Source organism: Polistes canadensis, unplaced genomic scaffold (assembly GCF_001313835.1).
Source record: "Polistes canadensis isolate GaletaPanama2010 unplaced genomic scaffold, ASM131383v1 scaffold_3, whole genome shotgun sequence".
NCBI lineage: Eukaryota > Metazoa > Arthropoda > Insecta > Hymenoptera > Vespidae > Polistes > Polistes canadensis.
In genome coordinates this window covers 847864-860434 of record NW_014569550.1, presented here as the reverse complement: position 1 = coordinate 860434, position 12571 = coordinate 847864, and the positions used below count along the sequence as shown (strand labels likewise).

The 12571-nt window shown below is 28.0% G+C and overlaps 3 protein-coding genes across 5 annotated transcripts; 2 read left to right on the top strand and 1 right to left on the bottom strand.

The window, feature by feature from the left end:
- On the top strand, positions 1 to 4334 carry LOC106786889 (actin-interacting protein 1). Its single transcript, XM_014748770.1, has 15 exons — positions 1 to 267; positions 359 to 531; positions 688 to 788; positions 1057 to 1178; positions 1301 to 1391; positions 1644 to 1791; positions 1870 to 2037; positions 2136 to 2304; positions 2426 to 2554; positions 2640 to 2744; positions 2868 to 3185; positions 3273 to 3392; positions 3533 to 3691; positions 3772 to 3922; positions 4030 to 4334. Exons 3-15 carry the CDS (start codon positions 773 to 775, stop codon positions 4137 to 4139), a joined length of 1806 nt encoding a protein of 601 aa, XP_014604256.1. The 5' UTR covers positions 1 to 267; positions 359 to 531; positions 688 to 772; the 3' UTR covers positions 4140 to 4334.
- Positions 4321 to 8635, bottom strand: LOC106786898 (modifier of mdg4-like). Of its 2 annotated transcripts, none has more exons than XM_014748781.1 (4): positions 8530 to 8635; positions 7806 to 7997; positions 7520 to 7696; positions 4321 to 5901 (listed from the first exon to the last, which is right to left on the bottom strand). In XM_014748781.1, exons 2-4 carry the CDS (start codon positions 7986 to 7988, stop codon positions 5230 to 5232), a joined length of 1032 nt encoding a protein of 343 aa, XP_014604267.1. In that variant the 5' UTR covers positions 7989 to 7997; positions 8530 to 8635; the 3' UTR covers positions 4321 to 5229. The 2 variants fall into 2 exon arrangements, with proteins under 2 accessions (XP_014604267.1, XP_014604274.1); XM_014748788.1 differs by lacking the exon at positions 8530 to 8635 and adding an exon at positions 8274 to 8463.
- Positions 8636 to 9022: 387 nt separating this feature from the next.
- On the top strand, positions 9023 to 11429 carry LOC106786294 (putative Dol-P-Glc:Glc(2)Man(9)GlcNAc(2)-PP-Dol alpha-1,2-glucosyltransferase). 2 transcript variants are annotated; one of them, XM_014747507.1, is made up of 5 exons: positions 9023 to 9105; positions 9231 to 9512; positions 9613 to 9943; positions 10048 to 10187; positions 10284 to 11429. In XM_014747507.1, exons 2-5 carry the CDS (start codon positions 9324 to 9326, stop codon positions 11019 to 11021), a joined length of 1398 nt encoding a protein of 465 aa, XP_014602993.1. In that variant the 5' UTR covers positions 9023 to 9105; positions 9231 to 9323; the 3' UTR covers positions 11022 to 11429. The 2 variants fall into 2 exon arrangements, with proteins under 2 accessions (XP_014602993.1, XP_014603003.1); XM_014747517.1 differs by having other exon boundaries at positions 9097 to 9115.
- The last annotated feature ends 1142 nt before the right edge of the window (positions 11430 to 12571 follow it).

Genomic DNA, 12571 nt, shown 5'->3' with positions numbered 1-12571 from the left:
AGAGGGAGTTATGGGTATGTGTTAGTGTTGATGCGATGGAAAGCTGGTTGGGAGTTGGAGGTGGTCGACGAGTTCGCTGGAATCTGTCGCCAAGTGTGGTGCCGAGTGCACGTGCTCATTTGTTCTCGAGATATATATGCGTTTGGTTTGTCATATTCGAGGAACTCTAGCAGCCACTGTGCTATTTAAATAAAACTTTCTCACTGACTCAATACAAGCAGAGAATTTAATATACACCGGGTGAATATTACATCGAAAAAAGGCTTGGTATTTAATTTAGTTTGAAAAAAATATACATAGGTATATATATATATATATATATAGAGATATATATATATATATGTATATATATCTCTAGCAAAAGTACCATTACCCAAGGATACATACACGTACACACATATTTGTGCGGTGTTGTGAGAGACATCTGCGTGGAAAAGATATCTTTGTATACCACCATATCTTTTGATACACCAAAAGCTTTCAAGTACCGAAACGAAAAGAATAAGTGTTTGTGGAAAACACGCACAACAGGTACTATTACTCTGTTACCAATAACATTTTTCTATCTTTAGAATGTAGCCTTTTTTTTTCTTTTAAATTCATCTACGTGCGAATGTATACGTTAGTGTAAAAATATAAAAATACAACAAGTAGTAAGAGTCATTGAACATGATTTGTTATTAATAGGAAACGACAGATCCGAATTTAGTCGATGTCTAAGGCTATTTAAAGGTCAAAACACCAGGAAGAAAAAGATTGAAGTGATATAGAAATGTCATATGAAACAAGTAAGATTCATTCATTTTTTTCAACTATGCATATACACATGTGTATTATTAATAATAAAATTAAATATATATTTATATGTGCACTTTCAGTTGAATTAAATTTTTTTAAAAAATATTATACGAACGTAGTGTTATGCTACCAAAATCATTTTGATAAGATAAATATTGAATCATACCTTCATTTTATTTCATTTACTTTACACTATTCTTTTATGCGTTTAATTAGATTTTTTTAATATTTAATTAATATTTTGTATTTAAATTGTAGAATATATATTGGCCGCATTGCCCAAGACACAAAGAGGGCATCCTCTTGTATTAGGTGGAGATCCAAAAGGAAAAAATTTCTTATATACTAATGGTAATAGCGTCATTATTAGAAATATTGATGTAAGTTAAATTTATTCTATTAATTTTTCTATTTTCCTTTTTTCTATGTTTAAAAAATATTAATATATTTTTTATTTTTTTCATGATCCTGCGCATGTGTGTGTGTTTATCTGTATTATTAGAATCCAGCAATCGCTGATATTTATACAGAACATTCTTGTCCCGTTAACCTTGCCAAATATTCTCCAAGTGGTTTTTATATAGCATCGGGTGGTAAATATTTATTTAAGACTTACATATTCTTGACATTAAAAAAAAAGATTATTAACTGTTTAAGTCCTTGGGGTCTTTAGAAAAATCATGCTAACAAATGCCAAGTATGATGAGAATGTGTCAATTTGACAATTTCTATAACATGGCATTTTTCAATAAGAAATCTTGAACAATACAATCGTACTGCTTGGGTCTTAAACGATTAATGTTTAACAAATATTATTAAAAATATTACACAATTAATATTTATAGATCAATCTGGGAAAGTACGTATTTGGGACACAGTGAATAAAGAACATATTTTAAAAAATGAATTTCATCCAATCGGTGGACCAATCAAAGATATCGCTTGGTCACCTGATAGTCAACGGATGGTTGTGGTCGGTGAAGGAAGAGAGAGGCAAGTACACGGATTATATCTTAATCTATTATTAAATTAGTATAATAATTTTAAATCTGTGTATATAACGTTACACAGATTTGGACACGTATTTATGGCAGACACTGGTACATCCGTGGGCGAAATATCCGGTCAAAGTAAATCAATAAACTCGTGTGACTTCAGACCAACGAGACCGTTTAGATTGATTACCGGTAGCGAAGATAATACCATTGCTATTTTTGAAGGCCCACCATTTAAATTCAAGTATGTAAAATTTATACAAATTATTTATAAATATATTTTATGTATGAAAGAGATTTGTAACACTTTCTTATTTATATTAATATTTTCTATTTATTTAGAATGACAAAACAAGATCACTCTAGTTTTGTGCAAGCCGTACGTTATTCCCCAAATGGAAATTTATTTGCATCCGCTGGCTTTAATGGAAAAGTATTTATGTATGATGGAACGACATCTAATCTTGTTGGTGAAGTTGGCTCTCCTGCACATCAAGGTGGTGTTTACGGGGTACAGAACATATATATATATATATGTATATATATTATTTTCTTTCTAATTCATTCATACAAATATATGAATACAACAATAAATTAAATTAGCAATAATTAATAAAGTTACATATTTTCAGGTCGGCTGGAAACCAGATGGTACTCAATTACTAACTGCGTCGGGAGATAAAACGTGTAGATTATGGGATGTAGAAACTCGATCATTAATTAGTGAATTCAATATGGGAACTACGGTCGATGATCAACAAGTTTGTACATGCTAATAACGATTATCGAGACGAAAAATTAATAAAAAATAAGATAAAGATTTTTTTATAAAATTTGTTTTTACAGGTTAGTTGTTTATGGCAAGGCGATTACTTATTAACTGTTTCTCTCAGTGGATTTATCAATTACTTGGACGTCAATAATCCTTCGAAGCCTATAAGAATAATAAAGGTATTTACGCTACTTCATTAAATTAATACTATGTACATATTACATCTTCTATCTTTTTATAAATTATTTTCAAGTTATATATACATATATGTGTATATATAGCGAATTAATGTTTTCTTCTAGGGTCACAACAAACCAATTACCGTTTTAACGCTAAGTCCTGACAGATCGAACATTTACACGGGATCTCACGATGGTTATATAACTAGTTGGAATGCAGAAACCGGAGAAAATGATCGTGTACGGGGAAATGGTCATGGAAATCAAATAAATGGAATGAAAGCTACGAAAAATATTTTATACACTGCTGGCATCGATGATACTTTAAGGTCTGTAGACATAGAAAATTGTGCGTATTCGGATAACTCTATCAAATTAGATTCTCAACCACGAGGCTTGGACGTTTTCGAAGATAAAGTTATTGTCGCTTCTGTAAAGCAGGTAATTAAAACAAATATTGTGCAATATTTTTTTTAATCATATTTCTAATCCTTAAATATTCGGAAAATATGAATATTTTATTTTAAGATAATAGTTACGCAAGAAGGCCGAAAAGTATCAAGCATACCAACCGAATATGAACCATCCTGTGTGTCAATTAATCAAGATAATGCGAATGTAGCTATAGGATCGGCAACAGACAATAAAGTTAGTTCTAAACATACATACATATACACATATATATGTATTTAAATATAAAAATAGTTACTTAACAATGCATGACCAAATCTTTGATAATATAGATATACGCGGATATGTTATATAATTTATTACGAATCGATTTACAGGTTTATATTTATGAATTAGTAGGAACAACGTTAACACAAAAGACTGAAGTAGTACATTTAGGCCCAGTTACCGATGTTGCATACAGTCCTGACAATAAGTATTTAGTAGCCTGTGACGCTAATCGAAAAGTTGTTCTTTATGCTGTTCCAGAATATAAGGTATATTATACACACATTTCGTTAGAGATATATTTATGCCACGAAATATTTGTTTATTTGCCATCGTATTATTTTTATAGCCCGCTCACAACAGAGAATGGGGTTTTCACAATGCAAGAGTTAATTGTGTTGCTTGGTCGCGCGATTCGGAAATGGTTGCTAGTGGAAGTTTAGATACTACAATTATTATTTGGAGCGTATCCAATCCAGCCAAGCATACAATTATTAAAAGTAAATCTTTTTTTATATAATTAAGATCGTCCAACGACTGTATGCAATTAAGATGCCATCTGCTTTTAAATTGAAGAAAAGTAATTAACAAACTTATTACGTTTCAGATGCTCATCCGCAAAGTCAAATAACGCGTTTAGTTTGGTTAGACGAAGAGACCTTGGTATCGGTCGGTCAGGACTGTAATACTAAAATATGGCGTATAGAAAAAATTTAAATATCTTTTAAAGAGGAAAACAAAACAAAACAAAATAATATTATACAACTCTTTTTTGAGAAAGTTGAGCTTTGGATGTATTTTATTTATTTAATTAGTCGCTTTGAACATATTGTATATTATTTTTAAATACGATTCTTGGTATACAATACAACGCGGGAAATGAATATATATTATACGATTTATTTTTATTTAGCGAAATAATTAATCTTCATTTATATATTCTTGAAAAAATCCTTATACAAGTATTATATTATGAAAAAAATTTTCTTTTTTTCTTACAACTATCATTGATAATATATACCTAAAAATATTATATATTATTATCTCTCTCAACGATTTTCTTTTATGTGCGTAAGTGTAAACGTTTTGTTATAATAAGCTTTGTACAATTTCTAAACAAGTTTGAATTTCATAAAGAAGAAAAAGAAGCATTGAAATGAATTCAATAATTTTCTCCTTTATTAAAATGGTAATGGTAACAAGGCAACAATAACAATTTAAAAACGGGAGATAAATCTGTATAAACCTAAACACGTTTAATCTTTTATCTGTAGAATTATACAGATATATAACGAGAAGAAAACTAGATTATTTATATATATTTATACATTTAATGTCTTTCATTAACTCAAAGCAGATTATCTACGAAATGATAATAATGGATCATTTTATTTCCAAAATATTACTAATAAAATATTCTCAAATTGGCCTATACTTACAAATACATCCGTCGTCCCTCCATTTACATGATCCGAATTTACGTGGCAAGAAAATATATTTTTCTCGAATTTTTCAAAAGTAATAATAAAATTAAAGTCAAACTTTAAAGTATTTTTCAAGCGACGAGAATAATGAATTTGTGATCTAATTAAGAAGAAAATATTGATTATTATTTTTTTTTTTTTTTTTTAACTTACGTGAAAAATAAATATGTATTTCTAATACAACTTTTCTTTCTAATATTTTCTTTTCTTATGTACACCAACAAAGTCATTTTCTTTTCCAAGTATAACGGAAAAACTCTGCGTAAATGGAAGGACGAATTGTAATTCATACATGAAAATGTATGTTGTTTGGTGTCTCTGATCTATTGTTTAGAAGTATTATACCGTGGACGTTTTTGAGGTGTAGCCACTGGATGTCTATACGAAATGTGTTTCCTTAAAGCATCCCGTGACCGTGATACATGTGAGCATGCTGTGCAACTATACGAGCTGTTACTGTGAGTTTCCATATGCACTCGTAAATTGTATTGATTACTTAATTGTTTACCACAAACGTGACATGTAACACTAGACTTATTGTAAATGTGTGAAGTTTTATTAGATACGGATGAGCCAAGGAACTTAAAGTTAGAATCCCAAATAGGCGGTTTTACATCCGTTTGCGTAGTATTTGCATCTTCCGAAACTGAAGCTGTTTCATCCATCGTATTATCTGGATATACTTTCTCGATATACTTGTTGGATGACGTATTAATAAGACTAGGTACCTTTTCTCTTTGATTTAATCTTGCATTTATCGAATAATATGGTGTAGTCTTAACATAATATGGAATACTTTCTTGTTCATTGTAAGATTCTTCTTCTAAATTAGGTGCGACTTCGGGTATCGATAGCGTTTCTATTGATTCTGTTCCTCCAATGCTGCACTCTTTAGTTTCTTTCTTTAATGTTTCTTCTGCCACAGCGTTTACTTGAGATTGAGGAGTCGTTATAGGAGATTGAACACGTAAGCCGTTGTCGTGTTTTGGATTTTTCTGCAATAAAATTAACATTTTCTAATTATGAAGATCCAACGATAATTAAATCTAATATTAATTGCAATGAAAGCTTTGCAAATTATGGGTTCATTAAATGCTGTTTATACCTATCATTTAATTTGATTATTTTATTTTACAATCGTTAATAATAGTTCTTATTTTGTTTATTTTTGTACCCAACAACCAAGAATTCCCAATATTACTAACAATAAGTTAAAATCATCCATGCAATATATCTCTCAATATTACACAATAAGAAAGAATACTTTTTTAGATAATAAATGTTATGGACATCACAAATATAAAAGCATTATTCTGCAAAGTGAGCAAACATATAATAGACCACAGCTATAAATTTTCCATAAAAAATTTTTTTAGTAACATCATGATTTTATGGAGAAAGCTATTTTAGATATACCTGTAAATTCATTCTATGGGGTAAGGTTCCATGGGATGCATCCACTTGCATTTAGTTGCAACACACACAACGATCTTGATCTCGTGGATATCGTTTGTATTCATTATCGTTCCTTTGAGGCACGTATGAATATTATATGCAGCAGATAATTCCACCGTGAGTGGTACTTCTTGAGGAACGACATTGAATGTTTAAGTGACCTGAACAAAACAACACGATCCTAGGGTAATATAAAGAGATTAAAAGGAAAAAGCGACAATGCTATTTTTTTTTAAATTATTGTACAATTATAGTATTTGGTAAAAGTAAATGTTCGAAAGTTGATTCCTCCACTAAAAAGTTTATTTAATATTAATATTTATTTTCTTTTTATTTTCTTTTTATTTTTTTTTTTTTTTTTTTTTTTTTTTTTTTTTTTGTAAAATACATCTCTATTGGATAATATATCTACGCATATACTATCTTTTTCTTCTGTTTCCACTAATAATCTAACTTTATGTATAACTAATCACAAAAATGGATGAGAAAGACATAAAAGATAATGAAACACACAGAGACAGGGGTTTAAACATTAACCCAGGTTTAACTAAAAGAGTTAGCCAATTGGTTGTCACAAATTGAAATCTAGGCTTTTTAAGTCAAGATGGAGGAAGCAATCTTGCAGGACAAATAAAGGGCAATCTTTTGATTATTAGGACTCTTGCAAGAACATATAAAATATATTTTCTGTAACTATTAATTTCACAATAATAATAATACAAATTTTCTAACATTCTGACATGCAACCTACAAAGATACAGGACTTGTATAATTCATTTTATCATTTATAATTTTTAGCAATTTTTATAATATAAGAAATATAGCATAAAATCAATATATAAAAATCATTTAATCGTTTATCAATTAAAAAAATTCGTCAAAATAATTTTCAATCAAATAATTAAAAATGAGACTTAATTCTTTTTCTTTTTTCTCTTTATATATGCAAATATAAAAATATAATCTATCACAAATCACCCTACATAAAAAAGCTTCAAGGTATCACACAAACTTGTCATATAACTGTAGATATATTATATAACAAAATATCAAATGAAGCAACAATAATTTGCACACCTTGTCGTATGTGTTTTGAAAGAAAAGAAAGAAAAAAAAAATAAAAGAAAAAGAAAAAAAAATGAAGGAATATTGTCTTACCCCACCAATATCAGCTAAGCCGCGAATATGTAAGGTATTAGCCATAGCTAAAAGTGCAGGTAATTGTTCTTGATAAATATTAACTTCTCCACTGTACATAAATGTAACTAACGCACACAAATTTCCATATTCCATGCCTGGTAATACGATGACTGGATGCTGTAAAGAGCTTAAGTCCTACAAACAATTAATATGCAAATAAAAGAAAAGTTGTATAACATGCATCTTCTTATATGATATAATCTAATAATAGTTTAAACGTTCCATTTAGATTTCTTCTACGTACCTTAAACAATTCTTTAAAATAATAACTACATGCTGAAAGTATTATTTTGTGAGCATGAATGTGTCTTCCTCCTGCGCTTAAAGTAACATCTGTTAAGTGTCCGCCATCCAACAATTTTGGTAAAGAACTTAACAGGGTATTTTGAAAATTATGCCACCGTAAACAAAATTGTTGGCCTTCCATGCTTCTTCGCTAGGTAAAAAATATATTATTTGTGCAATGACAGACAAAAAAATATATACATATGCTCATATATACTTATACATAGATATTTTTTTATTGCAACAAGTTCTCTCAATTAATCACATTCTTTGAATATTATTACAATTATTATAATTTCTATCACGTAATAATTATTCACATAAACGTGATAATAATGTAAATAATAAGGTTAGGAGTCTTGGATAGGGTTGATCACTAAAATTAAAAAAAAAAAATAAGTATCACTTGTAATAACAAAGGCGATACCTTGGGACGAATTAAGATATAATTGGCTGCCACTTAGACGGTGCACTCAGAGATAGACAATACTATTTATTTAATCAGGTTGTAGGTTCCAGCCAAATCTATTATTGTACTCAGGTATGGCTGGAGGAAACGGCGAATATTGGCACAATATTTTTTTTCATTATTGATTTCTCAATCGAATATACACGAATATTATTGAACGTTAAATAATATACTAATAAATATTAAATTAATAATTCATTTCTCTTTAGCTTACCTTTAAAAAAAGATCTATCTTTTTCCAAGATTAACTCATCCACACTTAGATGCACAACACTTGCTTGAACTTCGCTTTCATATGGCAATCGGCATTAGGCCGAACTCATACCAACTCAAAAAATTAACTAAATAGGATTTTTATAGTTATGTTCTCATAACCAATAGATAAGCTAGAAACGATACTATTTGTTCTCCCCTTGTTAATAAACAGCTGCACGAAATTTAAAAATCATTCGAACGTTTAGATTATTAATTTCTTGTAATGTTCACAATTTTTAAGTTAGATAACGAGTTTCGAAAATAAATAGATAAACTATAATACTATAAAACACACAAGATATATTTATAAATAAAATATTTATCAACAAAACAATGTAATATGATAAAAATACTTGTACTCACATTATAAAATTTACCGCTCAAACGAAAATGACAAACATAACGAAAGCGGAAACTCGACCAATCAGGAATTACCATTAACGCGACTAGTTAAAATTTTTCGCACCATTTTGTCAAGCGCGAAATTTTAATTAAGAAAATTCAAAGTGATATAAACCATTACGATCGTAGTAGGGTAAACTCGTGTATACATTTATGCAATTAATAATATTTTTATACTTATATAATCACTCTATTTTTTACATAATATAACATACCATTATTTAAACTTGTCTGTTAACTTGTTGACGAATATTATAGGTTAGATGCTGTTATACGTGTTGGATTTCCCGAAGTTAGATAATATTTATCTGTTAACAATAATCACATTGTTTAATTATATAAGCGATAATAATGATATTGTTAAAATTCAAGTCTGAATCAACATATTACTCAATGTACAAATATGCTTTATTTATTATATTTATCACAAGTACTTCATCACTTTTTATTTATTTAAATAAAATCCAACCGTATTATTATATCGATGAAATGTTTCACATACCACAAACTTTACATTATTGCGATGGAAATTTTACTGTGGTAAATAGAAAGTTTATTTTATTTCTTATTTTTTACTAATATTATAAACATCAAATAATTAATATAATGTATTTTTTATATTGCATTGTTTTTGTTTCAGTGGGACTCAAAAATTACAACTTTACCTGGCTTGTATTTTCTCACAGCTGCAATATTATCTCCATTAAATCTTTGTAGTATATTTTATATAAGATGTATAAATTTATTTGGTACATTTGCTAACTTTTATCTTACATATTCTTTAATGAAGCAAATACATAAAAATAATTGGGAAGATTGGATGCAGTTAGAAATAGCATACGATATTACAATGTTTCCTCCATTATTTTTTTGGTTTTTCCTATATTATACAGATGTTGTATCTGTTAATGTTGTATTATTGATGTTATTACTACACTTTCAATCGTATTATAAAATCTCAGCTTTCGCTGGTACGTACAATAACTAATAATACTTACTTTTATTTAACAAATGCATATATTCTTTGAAAGCATAAAAATATGTATTGTTACATTGTACTTGTTATGTTGTCTAGGATTATTAAGCATTTTGATCAGACAAACAAATGTTATTTGGGTTATATTTCTCACCTTGGAACGTCTGGTGGATTTAATACATCAATATACACAGAAACCTGCGACGTCTATGGCCATTAATACACCGATTCATTTAAAGGTAAGACAATATATTGTATTAAAATTAAGAGAAATATATGACATAGTTTTATATACTCGTTGTGAGCAGAATATGACAAGATTATGTACTTTTTAGTTATTATGGAAGAGTATAGTGGATGAAGCAAATAATGGTAAAATCTCATTTATTAAATTTCTTATTAAAATAATTATTAATCTTTTTCCCTATATAATGGTAGGCATAATATTTTTAATTTTTCTTATTTGGAACGGTGGTATTGTTGTTGGTGATCGTACTGCGCATGTACCAATTATTCATATACCGCAATTATTTTATTTCTCAGTTTTTCTATTTTCTTTCTTATGGCCTTACATGATACCACATTGTTCCAAATTTTTTCAAAGTATTCAGGATCATTGGATCTTGTCGAGTTTCATTTTTGCACTTATAACAATTATAGTTCATTGCAATACCCTTGTTCATCCATATGTATTAGCCGATAATAGACATTACACATTTTACATATGGAATAAATTTATGGGGAAATATTTTCTATTTAGATATATGTTAGTACCTGTATATTGTTTTACCATTTATAGCGCGCTGTATGGAATAAGTCATATAAGATTCGCAACACAAATTAATTTTATTTTCTGCACAGCTATAGCTCTTGTACTACAGTTATTATTAGAACCACGTTATTTTATTATCCCCTATATTTTTTATCGTTTGAGTATGAGAAAACCGCAAAATTGGCAAATTGTTATGGAATCGTTCACGAATTTAATAGTCAATCTTTTACAATTTTTTATATTTGTTAATAAAGTATTTTATTGGGAAGATCAAGTTCATCCCCAGAGAATATCTTGGTAAAATAATTCCGGTCAATTGTTAATAAAATGCAGAAGCTAGGAATCTATTCTGACTAGATTCATTTGTAGAAAAGCATATATCATTGATAAAATTATAAAACAAAATAATTTATAATTTTGTTTTAGACAGTAAAAAGTTATCTGAGACGACAATACTCTGTCTAAAAGATATAATTAGATTTACGTTTCATTTCTGGATGATTTCGTTTGAGTATCTTAAAATAGAATAGTACTGACTTCAGTATAAGCGCATAGTCAAGCTTGGCTATTTTCTTCCCATTGTACTAATTTTAAATTAGGATTTGTTCATTCTGGTTATTTTATTATTTCCAATAACATATAATATATTTATAAGATATCGAAAATCGAATGAAGATGATTGAAATGAAATAAAAATTTTATTTGCAAATAAGAATCAATAACAACTTATTTTTTAATTTTTTTATTTAGTATTTGTTCATCATATACAGTCTCTGTAGTTCCAATATTAGCAGTCGCACGAAAATTAGAATATTGATTAAATGAATAGATTTGAGTATTCTTCTTACGCGTCTATGAAAACAAATGTTTTTTTTTTTTATTTTCTATGATATTTGTGATCAGTCCTCGCATGTAATAATTTTATAATTTTGTATTCGTCGCTAATGTTTCACGCGTACATACGCGTTAGTAAAATCCAGATTACACATATATGATGGAAATTTGACGATTCGTATAATAAAAATCATTCCGACGCTTAACATTTATTTTATTTTGTCAGTAATATATTTTTAATAATTATCGTCAAAATATTTATCATATACAATTTGAAAAGCATATGTACATTTGATTGTTGGAATCCTATATGAGAAAAATGATTCCAAATTTATAAATAGAAGTTGAATTTCATTTTATAATATTTATCGAGAGAGTGATACTCTTGTTTTATTGTTGACCTCTCTCATTATATTTTAATATAATATAATATAATATAATAGAACATATTCTTTGAATTTTTTTTCATTATTGTATTTATCATATTATTGCTCAATACTCTTTACATCAATATAATGCATCTACAATATACTATACAACGCATTATAAATAATAATAATAATTATAATAGTAACAACTGATCTTCGTATTAAGCCTAAAACCTAAACAAACTTAATTTATTATATAGGAAATGACAGGCATTTAATAATAATAAACTTAATTATGTTTATTACATTTTTGTTTCTCGTTTCTATCTTAAAAAGGGGATTGTATTTAAGTAAATACTTTGATACAAAAATCATAACAAGGAATATGGATATACTCGAAAAAATAAAAACTATATAAAGACTTTTCTTTTTCTTTTGTACATTGCAAAATGATTTGCAGCAAAAATATATATATGTATACGTAAATACATATTTGTCTTTTACTGACTTCTGCGTCAACACGATTAATGGAATAATCTGTTCATTGCATTTCTTTCACATTCTATCTCTCATTTTTACAACGTCGTTTGTATATATTATTTAATATATATATACCTAAAAAGAAATAAAAAATAAAATCGAAACGCTA